Consider the following 17,298-nt stretch of genomic DNA (forward strand, 5'->3'; position numbering starts at 1 on the left):
CACGAGATCTGACCAGTGCATTTAATTGGAATCATCACGATTTGATGTCTTCATCTCGGGTCCTGTTAATCCCCGTCCACCCGCCCTGCCCCTGGGACGGAGAGGCTAGTGTAGGGACCGCCCTGTAGCTTGCCAACTCCGGCGCTGTTTCCGAGTATGTGATAGGTGGAACCTGTCAATATTGTCACGGCAAGAGGTCCGGGATCTGTGTTGAAGCTTGTCTTATTTGCGTAGGAGAATCGACGGTCCCTTCAAGGGGAGAGGATAGCGGAAACATACATCCGGTTCCGATCCCAACTCAAAAGTCGAGGCGTTACAAGGCTGAGATGAAGCACGCTGGTTCGTGCTACATTAACTAACGTTATGTTTCCGATTATTTGATGGTAGCGCTGGCTGTTGATCACAGCCCGTGCTGCTCACTGCGTCTACAAGCCTGTCTCAGTTGTACTCGAACACGGCAGCATCCCAGCAGTAGCCCAAGCTTCTTGCAAACAAACCATGGCAGCCGATCAATCGCCATGTTGAAGGATCTCCCACCAAGCTAAAAAGACAATTGAGAAGCCCCGTAAATCTTCACAATGACGCTCCGGTTGATACAGCCTAAGATCTAGATCAAACCATGACACATACATAAGATACTATCCAAAATCGAGAAGAGTCTTGTCCATACCAGTCCATCGTTTACATCATTGTGGAAATAAAGAAAAATGTAAGCAGACACCGTTTTGGGGCTGGCGGATTTTACTGCTGCTCGGTAATTTCCACCTGAACAACCTGTCATGTTTCACTGGCGCTTTTCCCTTGTAAGTTAGTTGACTGAGTCGCATTCACTTCCATGATTTGCGTTGCATGCCTCGGCACGTAAAAGAGCCAATCTAGTATCACCGATGATAACTGTGTCTCAGTTTTCTGGTAGACACTACTATTGTTTAGCGATATCATCACTTTCGATTAACAGCTTTGTAGGATTAGGATCACTTCCATTAGAGTAGCCATGCATCTATGTTATCTACAGAGTACACAACTCTTGTCATTGATTCTGAGGTTGAGTAAAGGTACTAGATACAAGAATGTTGCGTCCCCCACATTGCCTGAAGTCCATTGGACCAGGTCCCCGGGCGACACCGCGTGGAGGTTGTGGGAGTCCGACTTCGTCGCCCTTCCTTCATCACCCCTAATGAAGGTTTCTCAGACTTGGAAGTCCTGGCTCATTGCCTGGTTGAAGTGAGATGAACTCAACAACACCGGCATATACGACGCTCAGGTAAATCCGTCAACAACACAGTAGAGTTGGCACGTGGCACAACAGCAACTGGACATTTGCTAAGCTTTCTTGTTTGCTGCCTCTCTCTGGGGCTCTCTCTCTGTGGCTCACTGGCTCACTGGCTCACTGGCTCACTGGCTCACTGGCTCACTGGCTCACTGGCTCACTGGCTCACTGTGGCTCTCTAGCTCATCAGGGCTCTCTCTCTGAATGTAGTTTTGCGTGTGATACTTGCCAGTCGATTGAACTCAGCAACTGGCGAATGGAATGCTCAGTTATATCTGGAGTTGACTCAGCAGCGTCAGCAAAGGGCTAAATAACAAGTGGACGTTTGGCCGATGTGTCTGGATTTCTCTTGGTCCATGTCTCTCTTCTTCGTCATTGAAGGGCGCGTGGCGATTCGGTGCTAGCATTGTGCCGGTAGGCCTGAAGCTTAGCCAGTCGGATGCTTGAGTAAGACTTTTGATGCCCTCTTCTGAGAAGCCAGGAGTAATGACAAATGGGAGTGTAAACAGCCTGGAGCGGTAGCAGAATGGGAGGAGTTTTGATAGCCAGTCGTTGCCAGTGTTCATCGTTCGTTCTCGGAGTCTTCAGCTTGCTTGTGCTTTGACATGAAGGCTTCGGAAGCACTTCCTGACACAGAAGAGAGCCATCAGCATCATCGTTTTCCAGAGACTCCTGGGCTAATTCAAGTAGTTTGTTTGTGACTCAGCTTTGAAGATCCACGGCTTAGTGGTTGCTCTTTATAGGGATGGCTGGTAGTTTGATGAATGGCCTGGTGCAAGTGTGAATGTCATTAGGACCATGCTCGTTTTGTAATGTAAATGAAGAAGCTGAAGAAGAGAGTGGGGAAAAAAGAGCAGATGGGGCCAAAGCCGATGAAGATGAAGACAAAGCTCATCATGATGGAGCTGGTGGATCTGAAGAAGAAGAGGATGGATCTGATGATGGATCTGATGGACCATGGAGGTGGTGAAGAAGAAGAACAAGATGAGGAGGATGATGATGACGAGAAAAGAAAGAGGGGAGACGAGAAGGGAGGAGAAATGTGTTATGCTGGAAATTAGGTAGGCGCGCCTGCCAAAACTGCAACGAACCCTCATGGGAGGAGTCACAGGGTCACGTAACTATATTTTCCTTGGGTTTAGGGAAGTCGCATTTATGTCATTTTAGGCAACCGCAGGCAAGTACCTTGGTAGCCTACATCCTTCCCTAAAGGTAACATAAAGAATGCCACTCACAAAGCCAGCCTGGTGGTAGAGATGTGAATATCTATGGTCTTGATGCAGCCAAGAATGTAATGAAGGCGGAATGAGAGCGGAAAGTGTCTACGGAGAGTGTATCCGACGGGCCGTTGTAACGAAGCTGAAAATTCCTCCCGACAATTGCCCCAACAAGTATAGCGTGCTGCAATAACGTCAAGCGTCGCCCTCCGAAACCCCGCCTTATCACCATCCTTCGCTTCGCTGGAACAATTTCCATTTACAGGTCTACAAGGCGCAAGCAAGTCATTTATCATTTATCCGTTCCACCTGCAGATCCTTGTTCGGCGACTGATAAAAACCGCCAAGAAGATAGGGAAAAGCTTGATTTCTTTTCCTTCATCGTCTTGGTATCAGTAGACGCCATTCATCAACCACCATGTCGACTACCGTCACGCAGACCCAAGAGCCGATTGAGCTCACGAATCTACAGGGACGTGGAAAAGATACAATTGAAGAACAGCTCTCTTTACCGCCTGATGATGTACCTCCTCCACATGCACAGTCAGAGGCGCAGAGGTGGAACTATCCCAAAGGGAACATGCCCAAGCTCGGATTTGCCTTTTTATCATTTATCATTGCAGGCATGAACGATGCTGCCGTTGGTGTATGTATCTCTCAAACTCTCCAATTGAACTATGCTAATTCTTGCAGGCTTTGATCCCATATGTATGTCAACCTGTGAATACAACAACACCATCTAATATGACAACAGCTCGAAAAATACTATGATCTGAGCTACACAATCATTTCGCTCATTTTCCTCACACCCTTCGCAGGCTACTCAGTCGCCGCCTTCACCAACGCCCGAATCCACATGCGCTTCGGCCAACGTGGCGTCGCTATTATGGCACCCATCTGCCATCTCATCACTTTTGTCGCGCTGGCTCTACACCCTCCATATCCCGTTCTTGTTGTTTGCAACATCTTCAGTGGCTTTGGAAACGGTCTCACGGATGCTTGCTTCTGCGCTTGGGTGGGCGCCATGGATAAAGCAAATACTGTGCAAGGCTTTTTGCACGCCTCCTATTCCCTTGGGGCTTTGTTCTCACCGCTTATTGCCACCTCGATGGTTGTTTCCTACGACCTGCCCTGGTATACATTTTATTATCTCATGGTGAGTTCATCATCAGGGACATCGAGCAATCATCTAACAATCTTTAGATTGGAATTGCTGTTGTCGAGTGGGTTGGTCTGACTGTTTCTTTCTGGCAAAAGACTGGCGCTGTCTATCAGCTTGAACATGTGAACGAAACAGAAAATAGTGGTGCTGGAACAAGAGAGGCCCTCAAGTCCAAAGTGACATGGCTCTGCTCGTTGTTCTTCTTTGCTTACATGGGAGTTGAAGGTAAGTAGATGATCATCTCGTCCTGACCTTAAGAATAAGACTAATGATATGCAGTCGGCCTTGGTGGATGGATCGTCACATTCATGCTACGCGTACGAAAGGCTTCGGCATATGCATCTGGTGCATCCGGTACAGGATTCTGGGCAGGCATGGCTCTCGGACGTGCATGTCTAGGGTTTGTGACAGAGCGTTTTGGTGAAAGACTCTGCCTGTCTATCTACCTCGTCATTTGCATCGGCCTACAACTTCTATTTTGGCTGGTTCCCCAATTCATAGTCTCGGCTGTGGCTGTCGCCTTCCTTGGCTTCTTTTTAGGACCCATGTTTCCTGGGGCGGTCATGGTGACTGCTAAGCTTCTGCCAGCCAAGATCCATGTATCTGCCATTGGATTCGCCATGGCAATTGGTGGCACTGGAGGAACCATCTTTCCGTTCGCAATTGGAGCCATTGCGAATAGCAAGGGTGTTGGTGTTTTGCAGCCTATTATTCTTGCCTTGATCACTGTTGTTGCTGGTGTTTGGTTGAGTTTCCCTAGGATTCAAAAGAAGGATTGAAGGGGAAATGGAAGATATAAACAATCATCCGCATTCGCTTTTATCATAACATGCAGTTTGGATAGCAGGCCAGAAATCGATTGACTACATTGAAGCAGCCATACCAGAGCACAGTCTGACAGGTAGTCGCATCAAACCCGAAGCAAAACATAGTGGCAAGCCAGATTTAGCATGCAAATTCTAAGACCCTGAGACTGAAGAGCGCCTGAAAAGATCATACGGCCTCTCTTCTTCCCTCCTGATTTACCCCAGACTCTTGATGACATTCCACTCGGCGAGAAGCCCGATGCTAGCGTCGGGGAAGTCTTCCGACCAATGACACTTCTGCCGATGCTCACTTCTATGGGTCGATAGCAACTAGAAATGCCCTGTAAATAAATCGTTACGGTCAAAATTAGGCTATTCAGACACGGCATTCTCTCAACAATATCCATCGGCCGAAGGTCCGGGTCTATATAACGACTCTTATCGGCTGATTTATCTCATATCATACATCTTTGAATCATTCAACAGCCTGTCTACATCATTCCAGTCTCAATCTCTTCACATACCACTATCAACCTCAATCTTACCAACAGTCAAAATGACCAAACCAACTGTCCTCCAGCTCGGCGACGACATAAAATGGAACCATGATCTTCACGCCACCTTTAAATCCCACTTTGACATTAAGCGGTCGCACAGCATGCCTCGCGCTGAATTCATCCAAGCTCTGAAGAACAAGACCTTTGGCGATTTTTTCGCCATTTACAGACCATTCTGGAACACAGGTGGCGAGATGGGAAATTGGGACGAGGAATTGATCTCTCTGCTGCCCGCATCTTGCAAGATCTATGCCAGTGCTGGAGCAGGTTTTGACTGGGTTGACACTGCCACACTTGCCAAGAGAGGTATATTTACTCACCAAGATATCTTTGGGTAAATACTAACTTGTATAGGAATCACATATTGTAACGCCGCAGCTGCATGTACAGAATCTGTCGCAGACGCCGCAATCTGGCTCATCATCTCCGTCTTCCGCCAACTAAGCTGGTCCAGCATCGCGGCTCGTTCCGGCTCAAGCGAGCAATTCCTAGACGCTCAACGCAACCTCGCCCCTGTATCTCGCAACCCCAGCGGCTTCAGTCTCGGCATTATCGGCTTTGGTAGAATCGGTCGACGTATTGCAGAGAAGGCTTACAAGGCACTCGACATGAAGATTCTCTACAATGACGTGGTCCAAATGCCCAAAGAAATCGAAGAGCCTATTGGAGCTGTCTATCACAAATCTGCAGACACCCTCCTCGCGGAAGCAGACTGTGTTCTTGTCGCGACGCCCTTTGCAGGCGAAGCGCTACTCAACAAGCAGGGCCTGGCAAAGATGAAGAAGGGCGCTAAGCTTGTCAACATCGCACGTGGAAAACTCATCAATGAGGCAGATCTTGTAGAGGCTCTTCAGAGTGGACACCTTTCAGGTGCGGGACTGGACGTCTTTGAGCATGAGCCTGTCATTAGCCCTGAGTTGATCAAGATGAAGAACGTGGAGCTATTGTCGCATAATGCGGGTGCATCCTTGGATTCGCATGTTGGATTTGAGAAGCTGGGTATGGAGAATATTCTTTCTTTCCATAAGACGGGCAAGGCTATTTCGCCCGTTAATGCTCATCTAATCAAGCAGAGCAAGTTGTAGTATAATGGAAGTTTAGTTTAGGTTTATTAGCAAAAGCAATTTTAGCTTCAGCAAGATGGCAATGTTAGCTCCGGTTTTGTTCAACTCTGTTACTTGATAACTGATGCTTATCCTATTAAGTGATGGTAGGATCGCGAGCACAGGCCAATCCGTGTCGTGGATCGTCAACGCATAAATACGTGCGTTTAGCGGCTGACAGTCTGAAACGCAGCACTATTCAGGTCTGATCCTACAACTAAAAAGAAGGATTTTTATTCATCCTTTGATCAAATTGGCAGGTTTATGGAACTGTTTATCTCGAAACAATCCAAGTCTGTAATCTTTTGTCACTTCTCGGCTTGAGTGCTGTTTACTGGACAGCTAACCGCCGTCAGTCCTATATCATACATATGTTAATGCTACACTATCAATAACGAGTCATTGAAACAATTCGTCATTTCGGAGAAAATAAACCGGGGGTTTGGTCTATTAACTGGCCGGCTCCAGGACGAGATGAAAGGAGCATGGACTCTTGATCCTCCCAAACAAAACTGTTTGACCTTTCATAGGACTCTTGTTTCAAACTCATCCTAGCTCCTCCACCAACCGACGAATCATCTCACATAACGCCCATTTTGAGTCTCTTCCCACGAATATATGTCAAACGTTTGCGATGCTCCCCTGTTTATTTCATGCATCTTCACCATTGCTCCTCCATTGCAGAATGCTGCATCCTTGACGAACATCAGATTGTCCCTGGAAATCCTTTGTTTCGTGAAACACTTGTTGATTGTGAATTTTAGTTATATACCTCTATAATCTACCACAATGGTATTCCACTCTGTAAAGCTCAGTTTTGTTTTATTCATTCTTTCTTTTAACTATCTTTTGTTAGTCATTCTTTGATAGAATGCGTTCATTCCTTTTCTTGGCTGGCCTGATCAGCACAGCGCTAGCCGCTCCTTTGCAATCCACGTCACTCCTTCGGCGTCACGATACAACACCCGAAGGCTTCCTCAGAGTAAATCCTGGAAAGATCCAAGTCTCAAACGACAATTTACTCAACGGCACATACGCAAACAACAAAACTCGCGTTCTCACCCACCGCGCCGAACCTGCTTCGTTGCCGCTGAAGCTCGTGAATAACTTCAGCGGTGGTAACGTGAGAGCCTACATCTCAGGGCTGGACTCTGATGGCACTGTTGTTTTCATAGGCGCTGATGGAAGCCTTGTATATCCCAAATCAGGCGGGTCAAAAGAACCTGTTGAGATTAAGGACAACATCGCCATTCCCCTTCCACCACAAGGCCAGACAATGGACTTTACAATTCCTATATCTATGAGCTCCGGGCGCGTTTACTTCGCCAACGATGATCTTCACTTCTTTGTGGTAGACATTGGAAGTGGCGATGGTCTCGTCCAGCCTTCTGTCACCAACCTTCAAGACCCCAGTGCAGGCGTGGATTGGGGTTTCGTTGAGCTTACATACACAAACGGTATTCTCTACGCCAACATTAGTTATGTCGACTTTGTAGGGATTCCTCTTGGTATGGGTCTTGCTCTCAAGGACGGAAGCGAGCAATCATGTGTTGGTCTCGAGTCTGGTGCTGTTAGCAAGATCTGCGATGATCTCGTCAAACAGAAAGACTCTGATGGCAGAGCCTGGACTTTTATGTGTATCGCCAACGCTCAGGGCAAACCAGTTCGAGTGTTGTCTCCAGGAAACCAATATGATCTTGAACCCATCACTTTTGGGGATTACTGGGATAAATATGTCAACGACGTCTGGGCAAAGTACACCAACCAAGACCTGATCATCAACACCCAATCCGAAGCAGGCGAGGTAAAATGCCGCGTCACAGGCGAGGAATTGGCCTGTGACGGAGATAACCGTGGATACGCCAAGCCCAACACAAAGGATATCTGGGGCTGCAACAGCGGTCCCTTCACAGTACAAGCAGGTGACAACGGTATTCATGCAGCCGTTGTCCCACGTCTTTGCGCTGCCTTTGTAAGATCCACGCTTCTTGACGACGGAGGCGATATACAACCTAAGTTGGGACAGGACATGTACTACAAGACTGATCCTACAAGCCACTACAGTCGAATCGTGCATTCTTACGAGGTTGACAATAAGGGATACGCGTTTCCTTACGATGATGTAAACCCTGATGGAAATGAAAATGCTTCAGGTGTTGTTTCGGGAGCGCCTGAGACTTTGACGATTTATGTCGGTGGACCATCTGCTTAGGTTTTTGTGGACGGACAGGCTTTTTTTCTTGTACAATACGATATATCTTGATGATGGAGTTTAGGTACCAAATGAATTATATTTGCAGATTTGACACTGCGTATTTAACCCTATTTAGTTGAAGTCCTCGATCGTCATCATTCTCCATGTAATCTTACACCGGATCAACAGAGCCTCACATTGACGTTTTAATCTCTCGGTCGTAGAATCATATTTACAGTGTCGTGGCTATGTACGGTGGTGACTTGGCTATAGTTCTAGTCATTTCCTCATTATCTAGTTCCACCTAAGCATGCGAGACAGAAAAGAACGGCCTTGCTCTTTGTTCTCAACTACCTCCTCGATACTGTTCACGAAATGCTGTGGTAACCCAATTCTGCCAGCAATAACCATCAACTTCAGAGATGTACTATAAGAAACTTTGAATAACCCATCCGTTCGCGCACCCCCTTGTACCATTAGTTCCATTGCACGTCCAATATCATCAAGAAGATGCTCCGACTTGATCTCTTGTTTAGTGTGCTGGTGACACATTTCCAGAAATAGCTCCCACGGTGTCCTGTTCTCGTAGATATATATACCCGCGTTTGGATCAGCACCCAAGTCCAGGAGAAGTTCGACAATCGGTAACACCGGTCCTTGTTCTAGATGAATAATTTGGAGAGGCGTTACCATTGTTGGCCTGAGGGCGTAATCCAATAAAGGACGGCCTCCCTTTTGCCGGATCTCGGCAGGGTTCCTTTTTAAGCGGTCTGCGGTATATAAAGCCAACCGCGCCTGTATCGTCGCTGCAAGAAAGGTTTTATTGCGTCCCTCTCGAAACGTGCCTAGTGGAGAATCCTTTATGTTTGTCCAGTGAACTCCGAGATGATTAAGACCTTCGCAATTCGTGCGGTCCAGCTCATCAAGGATTTTGAAAACTTGCTCTAAGCTTGTCCTATCATGTTCAGCCATTCCATCCTCTTCCTGCCTTTTGAATGGTTCCTCGACGTTTCGAGCATAATGCATTAGACCATCGGCGATGACATACAGCTGATTATAAACCTGTGAAGAGTTTTCGTCCGGCATGATGACCTTGTTGAGACCAAGCATGATCCTACAGAGCGACAAGTGAGGGTCAAACTTCTCTGTGGGGCGCTTTTGAATCATGTCGTCTATAACACCAGTGTCGAGGAAGAAATCTCTGACAGTTCGGTGCAGGAAGTCCACTTGACTCTTGAACAATCCGGTTTCGGTTGGGTTCACAGTGACGTACAGTAAATCGCCACAACGAGCATTGAGTCTTGTGTTTGATCGTTTGCATATAGCCCCGCTTTCGACATCGGTCAACGGGCTTGCTTGCATCGTCAAAGCATAATCAGGATCGTCCATTTCGCGATCCAAAAGTTCAAAGGCAAGTAATGGTAAAGATTGTTCCGCAGCGATGACCGTTCTGAAGATCCTAGTTGTGCTATCCCAATAGATGGTCTCGATGGACTGCAACATGTGTTCGAAGTATCTCTGTAGGTCATCGGGAAGCTCATTCAGTCGACTTTGTAGATCTGTGTAGTTGTCGTCCTTCAGTAATCCTCTCTTGAGAGAGTTAACTACGAGATAAACCCAAAGAAACACGCCTTGTGCCCTCTTGACGATGGTATCCTTTATCTCAGAGCACCGTGGGTCCATCTCAGAAAGCTCCCGGAATTTTGGATGAACACCTAATTCTTCCTTCACATAACGCCTTATATCTTCTCTAGTCAAGTCCTCGAGTTGCAGCTTCCACTTGACATGGCTGAACTCTCGATCGAAAGCATCCCAGGGTCGACTAGAGACGCATATCTTGATGGAGTTGGACGACGCAAGAACCCTCAACGGACTTAGAAGCTCCTCAAATGTTCCTGTATATCGATGCGCCCCAGCAGTGTACTCATCAAGGCCATCGATGAAGAAACAAAAGCGCAGTGGTAGAGACTTTTGAGATGAGAGCTGTTCGAAAGCCCGGAAAAGAGCCTTGTCATCCCAAGAGTCGTAAAGACTAGACTCGGTCGAAGACTCTTGTTGTGGATTGTCGATAATGTCAATAAGCTCAGGACATTCTCTGAGAACTTGATACAAAATTGTTTGGAATAGCCCAGTAAGTGACTTTTGCATGGACAGTCCCGCATTCCAGAAGAAGTGACTGGCTGTGATAACCCTTCGCTCACCTCCCCAGGTACGCAACAGCGATTGTGTATCGTCGTGAGTAGCGATAAACTTCATCAGTGTCGACTTTCCACTTCCAGCCTTGCCCTTGACCCAGAAGAAGCCACTACCGTCCTCAAGCCATTCCCGAAATCCAGTTTGTCCTTTAGTGAAGACCCATTTGAATGTGGCTTTGTGATGGTCCTGGATGGCACTGTGTCGTTGCTTAATCTCCCTAAATCGAAGGCTTTTGAGAAAGTTATGATGCTTCTTGACGCGCTGTGCTTCGACGACGAGATTGTCCAGATGAGAAATGACCATCTTGGTAGCGTTACTTGTGCCTTCTTTCTTCAGATTGATACCTTGAATGAGAGATTCAATGGATTCAAGTTTTGTGGTTGTGTTTGCTTCTAACACAGCATTCTGATGCTTCAGCTCACGTATCGCAACTAGAGCTGATGATTGTCGGGAACTGGAAATAAATTTAGCAAAAGTACTAAATGGCTTTGTGTTTATGTGGGACTGACTGTGATGAAGTTGTCAAAGCAAGTAATAATTTTATTTGCACATTGATCAACTTTCCTTCCAAAGCTTGAATCTCCGTATTCCTAAGCCGCCTTAGCATCACAGTCCTTATAGCTTCTAATGCTCTCAACTCTCCAGGTCTCCGACGTAAGAAGCCAAGAAGGGTTTCAAGTTGTGAGGCATATTCGTCACAGGCCTTGGCTGTTTGACGCAAATTCTCGTCAATACTAGCCTGTCGTACATCTTCAGGATTTGATTGACCCTGATCAATCAGACCGACTAACTTCTTCAATCGTTCGGTGTCGGTGAGAAACTCTTCGTCTTCTTGGATAAGGCCTGATGTCGATTTATATGCTCTTTGTGCAGTTTTGGTCAATTTGATGCCTAACTCGGCGAACTGGAGTATGTTGCCGACCAGAGCTATCGCAGCTAGTTCGGCCATTGAGAAGACACAATGTTAACGAATTGGTTCAGGTTGAAAATCAGGCTGAGGTTGTGATATACGATGTATCGCATTAATCTGCCTCGCTGACCGGAACATGTTACGGGCCGATGCAAACCCATGTCGAGGCTGACTGACCTGGGGGGCTGAAAACCCGCGTCCCCAGCTTGGAGCACGATTCATTATGTTGCATCCTTCGAAATATTGAACAAGACGTCGTTGGAAAATATCTTCATCAAATCATGTTCAGAACTAAGGGCAGCACTACACCACTTGCGCGCGGCTCCCGGTGGGCTCAGAACGATATTCGTAAGGTTTCTCGTTGATCCAAGAAACACTACCTGATGATCAAGCTAATTCTATTGTAACACAGCTACTGAGGAGGCAGGCTTCTACAATGAAGTACGACAGATGTCGGGAAGACTAGAAGAAGTCCCTCTTAGCCAGGATGAGCGAATCTGGATACGAGTGCCCGTTTCAATGTTCATGTTTCTCATCTACAACCCCATGTCATGGCTATTCAGGCCTTTTCGGCCTATATTCACAACTCCACATGGCCTGGTGGGACTTCTCATCTTCTTTTTACTCGTCCTCATTCCTCTTTTTGTTACGTCGGGGTGTCTTGCTAGCATCACTAAGCCACATCCTCACAACCATTCAAAATAATCATGGCTCAGCTGTAGAGACATTGAGTATCATGTACTGCCTTTAATATTCATCATAAAGTTCAAGCCTATTTCCTCCAACCTTGGTATCAACCACCTCTTACTATTCGTACATAAACACCAAACTCTTCACATAACACAACACTCCTCGGCAGGCTGTTTGGGTCTGTAACTCAAACTCACGCCCGCACCTTCAAAGGTCAAGATACCCTCGTCATCAGGAGATATAACCCTGGGTGCAAGTCTCTCTCTCAACTCACCAAACTTATCCATCCACCAATACCCGACCTTGTCCCACCGTGTCACCATCCAATCCTGTTGATACTCTTTCAGCAGGTCATATAGCTGTGTCTTCAGACCCTCTTCTTCAGTAGCAGCCCATGCGATAGCCAGCGCCAACGGTACATGGCTTGCCCCGAGTGGTCGGTACTGACTAATGTTTCGAGCCATGGATACCACTTCCGAAGAACACAGTGCTGCTTCACCCACGAGGGCGAGGTTGTATGGATCGAAAGCTTGCATGAGACAGTTCATTATCACGAGAACTGTGAGCATGACCGAGTATGCAGAGTTGTACGAACGTGACAGTCGAAGTTGCATGGGCGTGGGAGAGTATCCAGGCTCCCATGTCACAGCTCTGACAATCTCTGCTACTTTGCGCAGGTCTCGACACAATCTATGATACGCACACGTAATCTCCATACGATGTGTCTCAGGATCATTGATAAAGTCCGGCAGTCTTCCCAAGTTTCTTATCGAAAGGCTTGGAATACCGCCAGAATCTTGTCCGTCTTGTTTTGCTTGTCTGGTTTCGGCTGTGGAAGGGGGGTTGTTCTTTTTGAAGTTGTCGAGCATGTCCCAGAACCATTTTTCGAGTTTTACTTTGGGGTTTGAGATGCTTTCTATGATCTAGGCCGTTGTTAGTTGAGAGTTGAAACGTGGGGGAGAGGGTGTCTGCTTACTACTGGGACACAAAATGTGAGAACCATGTCTGTTTCGAAACCAGCTTTCCAGTTTTCTCGTGCTGCTGCTTTGAGAAGATAGGCTAACCCTTGGCCATGGCTTGTGCATGGATCGTCGTCTCTCCCGAGCCAACCCTGTACGATATTAGTGCCGATCGGCAATCGTGTGCATATAACGAACCTGGCAGATCATGATGAGATACACAGCACACATTGTCTCGGGCATCCTGGCCTTGACAGGGTTATCGAGACATAGCCTCAAAGAATTGATGGCGCGACCATACTTCGTCAGTGCGTCAATTGTCTGATATCCTTGCGGCATATGAAGCGTCGAGAAGGTGGTAGCCAAAGCATCAGCAGATGCGTCGAGAGCCTCATTCCTCCCCAGTCTCGCTGGGATGTGCCGAAGAAAATCTCCATAGCAGGTGATGTCGTATCGCAGATCTGTAATCTCTAGTCTTGACACTAACGTATGAGTGACAACAGTTGTCTTGTTACTCGGCACTTTGATCAAGGCTTGTTGAAAGAGAAACGGCGACACTGATTTTCGCGACCCAGAAGAGCTCGACCTTTCTCCATCAGTGTCGACAATCTGAGGCGTCGAACTCGATGACGATTCACGGTTCAGAGTCTGGATCTTGAACTTGTAACGTTGTTTCCCCACGTTGACGCAGGGTATATCCAGTCTTTCGCATCTGGCGCATCTCGGTTGAGCCTTGTCACACTATTCCCGCGGTTAAACCCTCAATCTCGGACATTTTTGTCATAATTTACCTTTTTCTTCTGCTTCCGGCAAGCATCGCAGCCTTTGTAAGATGGAACACCGGGCATTTTGGAGCCAGCGGTCGATGTATCCTAAAAGAGTCAAGATTAAGTCTGAGGTCTGGTTTCTGGCGGTGGATCAAGCTGGTATTTAGTTTAAACTTGTCTTGTCTCTCTGTCCTTTCCTTTTCACTTGATAGCCCCCGCTTTCTATAAAGTGCTGGGGATAAAAGGCTGATTTTGGAGAAGTAGGGAAGCCTTGGAGAAGAGGAGACAAGGATCAACCTGAACATGGACGATGTGATTGGATATTCTCCACCGAAGGATGAGATGGAGCGCAGCGTTTTTCCTTGTTGGGCTTAGTGTTGAGTTTCGAGGCAAGTTGATGAGATTGAAGGCAGTTTCTAAATGAGGTTTATCTGAATTATGTCTGTTATCAAATCTGATTTGACCGTTGACTCCGATATCCTCTGAGCTTGTGAACTGCTGGTAGCAAATCATTCTAAAGAAACATGTCGATCCAAGGCATACTGTAGTCGATTATCCCGAGATCGGCGTTTCTGTCTCATGTGCCTGGATGCTCAGCCCTGTGGCAGCACATTGCCACCATGGCCGTGCTCTATCTCAGCCTCTATTCTCTCTTACCATAGAAATAATGCCTGATTAGTTAAGCATAACTTCTACAGCCTGATTGTCAACCCAACACCATTCTGTCTCTTGGGGCCACTTCTGCTTACTCTTGATGCAAACAGTTGACAAAGCCTTGATGGACCGATACCACTATGTCGGGACATCCAGGAAGCACTCGGCGTGACATCAGCCATAACGCATTCAACGATCATACCAGGATCCATCAAGGAGATGTCCACATCAATCACTACAGCTCGCCCCGCCCGACTCCCCACACTGGGGTTATCCGCGTCATTCCTTATCCCCGCAACGAAGATCTGATCCATCGCCGAGATCTCATCGACAAACTAGATGAGCTTCTTCCATCGACACCAGAGTCTTGCAGCGCCGCCCTTTGGGGTCTGGGAGGCTCAGGCAAGACGCAGATTGCCCTAAACTATGCCTACCGACGATGCGATACCGACCAAGAATGTTGTGTCTTCTGGGTCCATGCTGAAAACGAAACCACCTTTGCGGCCGACTACAAGGCAATCGGAACAAAATTAGGATTTGATGAGCAGCTTGATGGGACGCGGCTGCTCAATGCGGTGCGAACTGCAATTGAAGCAATGCCAAAGTGGTTGATGATTATCGACAACGCGGACAACCTGAGCCTATTCGGAGTTGGTCGACAGGCGCAGGCAGAAGATGAGACTGAGCAACAGGGCAATAGCATGCGTTATTATATCCCCTGTTCTCCACAAGGAACGGTCCTATGGACGAGCCGAGACGGCCATATCGCAGGCACCCTGGTCGGAGCAAGTCGCTGTATCAAGGTACAATCCATGGCCGTGGATGAAGCGAGACATCTTCTTGGGAGCACACTAGACAATACTTCGACAACACCTGAAATGCTGAGAGGTGCAGGAACAGATGCCCTCTTAGAAGAACTACAGTACCTACCACTGGCCATCTCCCAAGCCGGCGCGTACATGAAGCGTTTATCGATGACGGCCGAAGAGTATCTCAACCACCTGAACCAAGGAAAAACTAGGTGGGAAGTGCTTAAAGTCAGCGATACTGACCGACACCGGCGCCCGGAAGTATCAAACAGTGTGCTTGAGACATGGAAGATCTCAACAGAGCAAATCCGAGCTGAAAGCAAGATTTCATACCATGTACTTCACGTTACCGCATATGTCGACAATCAAGACATACCGGAAGAGCTACTGGTAGCCGCGGCTTATTCATTTGCTATCGACGAAGATCAAGATGAACATGAGAATGAACAGGGCTCAGGCATACAGATCTCGGAGTTTGAAGCTCTGCAATCAGTGGCGCGGCTACAGGAGTTTTCCTTTCTCAACCTACGCCGAACAGAAGGCTGTGAGCGACGCTATGAGATGCACAAGCTGGTCCAAGAGGCCATACGGTATGACCTGAGAATTCGAAGCTTATCGGAGAACACAACATGCAGCGGAACAGAACAGTTGGAAGCATTCTACAGCGCTAAGTCATTGCATGTAGTAGATGACCTCTTCCCTACAGATAGAAAACGGACTTCGTGGGTGCAGTGTGAGAAGTATGTTACACATGCTATAAGAGTAGGGGAGTGGGCAGAATTGAGCAGCACAGAAGTTCGCACAGCCAGTCTGCTCCAGGCTGTTGCTATATTTCTCTACGATCGAGGCCGATGGCGAGAGATTAAGTCGTTGTTTGAACGAGTATGGAGTCTTAGACGAGACGTGCTTGGAGAGAAGCACCTAGACACAATTATGGCCCTGCAAAACAGTGGGTTGACGTACAACGTCGAAGGCCAGTATGCTAAGGTACTACCTATTTATCTAGAAGTACTGCAACTCCGACGGCAAGTGCTCGGAGAGGAAGACCCATCTACTTTAATCTCTCTAGGATTACTTGGATCAGCATATTTTGAGCTGAAACAATATAATAAGGCAGAGATACTACATGAAAAGGCACTGGAACTACAGCGCGTTGTGCTCGGAGAGAAACATATTGACACAATTCAATCTATGAGAGACCTTGGATACACATACTTAAGGCAGGGTCGGCTGAATAAATCGCAAGAGATCGCAATTAAAGCACTAGAAATTACACGGGAGGTGTTGAGGGAGACAAATATGGATACGATCGATGCGATGGAATTGCTTGCGCAGACATACATTGAACAGGGTCAATACAAAGAAGGTGAAGTCATCTTGGTTGAAGCACTGAGTCTTGGAAAAGACGTTCTTACAGAGACGCATCCAACCATTCTTGGGTTCATGGCGGATCTTGCGTTGATATACAAAAGACAGGGCCGATATAATGACGCTGAATCACTCTATCAAACTGTTTTGGACTTACGTCGACAAGTCCTTGGCGACAATCATCCCAAGACAGTAAGGTCTATGCAGCATCTTGCTATAGTCCAGGACAACTTACAACGACACGGGTGTCGTACAGGAGGGAAGAAACAAGGGCCTGGGTCGCTATGGGAGGTTATGCGCAGGAGGGTGGCTAGGCTTCGTATATTGAGGTCCTCTCAAAAACAGGGGAAATGACTTAGCTGTTTTTGTGCAGTTGTCTGTATTCATGGTCACTGAAGTTACTTGGTTCTTTACATGAGTATTCCTGGTCAACAAACGTGATCGGGCTGGGCAACCTTCAACCAGACGTGAGTTCTGCGTTACTGTTACTATGTAGTCACTAAGAGAAACAAGCAACCAAAACTTGCAGTTAGCAAATATCCTACATGGGAAGAATAAATCACCATCAACGCCGTAGACAGAAGCCTATGGGCAACACTTTGGGCAACACGACAATGATGGATCACGCTATGTACA

At 47.2% G+C, this 17,298-nt stretch overlaps 6 protein-coding genes across 6 annotated transcripts; 4 read left to right on the plus strand and 2 right to left on the minus strand.

Moving 5' to 3' along the window:
- Positions 1-2,905: 2,905 nt before the first annotated feature.
- FGSG_02406 (uncharacterized protein) lies at positions 2,906-4,428 on the plus strand (the record flags this gene model as incomplete). The annotated part of the gene is made up of 5 exons (XM_011320021.1): positions 2,906-3,133; positions 3,181-3,195; positions 3,242-3,643; positions 3,691-3,874; positions 3,929-4,428. 5 exons carry the CDS (start codon positions 2,906-2,908, stop codon positions 4,426-4,428), a joined length of 1,329 nt encoding a protein of 442 aa, XP_011318323.1.
- Positions 4,429-5,011: 583 nt separating this feature from the next.
- On the plus strand, positions 5,012-6,097 carry FGSG_02407 (uncharacterized protein; the record flags this gene model as incomplete). The annotated part of the gene is made up of 2 exons (XM_011320022.1): positions 5,012-5,318; positions 5,367-6,097. 2 exons carry the CDS (start codon positions 5,012-5,014, stop codon positions 6,095-6,097), a joined length of 1,038 nt encoding a protein of 345 aa, XP_011318324.1.
- An 889-nt stretch (positions 6,098-6,986) lies between these two features.
- Positions 6,987-8,327, plus strand: FGSG_02408 (uncharacterized protein; the record flags this gene model as incomplete). Its single annotated transcript, XM_011320023.1, has 1 exon — positions 6,987-8,327. One exon carries the CDS (start codon positions 6,987-6,989, stop codon positions 8,325-8,327), a length of 1,341 nt encoding a protein of 446 aa, XP_011318325.1.
- A 276-nt stretch (positions 8,328-8,603) lies between these two features.
- On the minus strand, positions 8,604-11,454 carry FGSG_02409 (uncharacterized protein; the record flags this gene model as incomplete). The annotated part of the gene is made up of 2 exons (XM_011320024.1): positions 8,604-10,959; positions 11,015-11,454. 2 exons carry the CDS (start codon positions 11,452-11,454, stop codon positions 8,604-8,606), a joined length of 2,796 nt encoding a protein of 931 aa, XP_011318326.1.
- A 647-nt stretch (positions 11,455-12,101) lies between these two features.
- FGSG_02410 (uncharacterized protein) lies at positions 12,102-13,912 on the minus strand (the record flags this gene model as incomplete). Its single annotated transcript, XM_011320025.1, has 5 exons — positions 12,102-12,131; positions 12,303-13,028; positions 13,082-13,216; positions 13,263-13,805; positions 13,856-13,912. The coding sequence occupies 5 exons, from the start codon at positions 13,910-13,912 to the stop codon at positions 12,102-12,104; spliced, it is 1,491 nt and encodes a 496-aa protein (XP_011318327.1).
- A 617-nt stretch (positions 13,913-14,529) lies between these two features.
- Positions 14,530-17,080, plus strand: FGSG_02411 (uncharacterized protein; the record flags this gene model as incomplete). Its single annotated transcript, XM_011320026.1, has 2 exons — positions 14,530-16,854; positions 17,036-17,080. Exons 1-2 carry the CDS (start codon positions 14,626-14,628, stop codon positions 17,078-17,080), a joined length of 2,274 nt encoding a protein of 757 aa, XP_011318328.1. The 5' UTR covers positions 14,530-14,625.
- Positions 17,081-17,298: the final 218 nt, after the last annotated feature.

Source organism: Fusarium graminearum, chromosome 1 (assembly GCF_000240135.3).
Source record: "Fusarium graminearum PH-1 chromosome 1, whole genome shotgun sequence".
Taxonomy (NCBI): Eukaryota; Fungi; Ascomycota; class Sordariomycetes; order Hypocreales; family Nectriaceae; genus Fusarium; species Fusarium graminearum.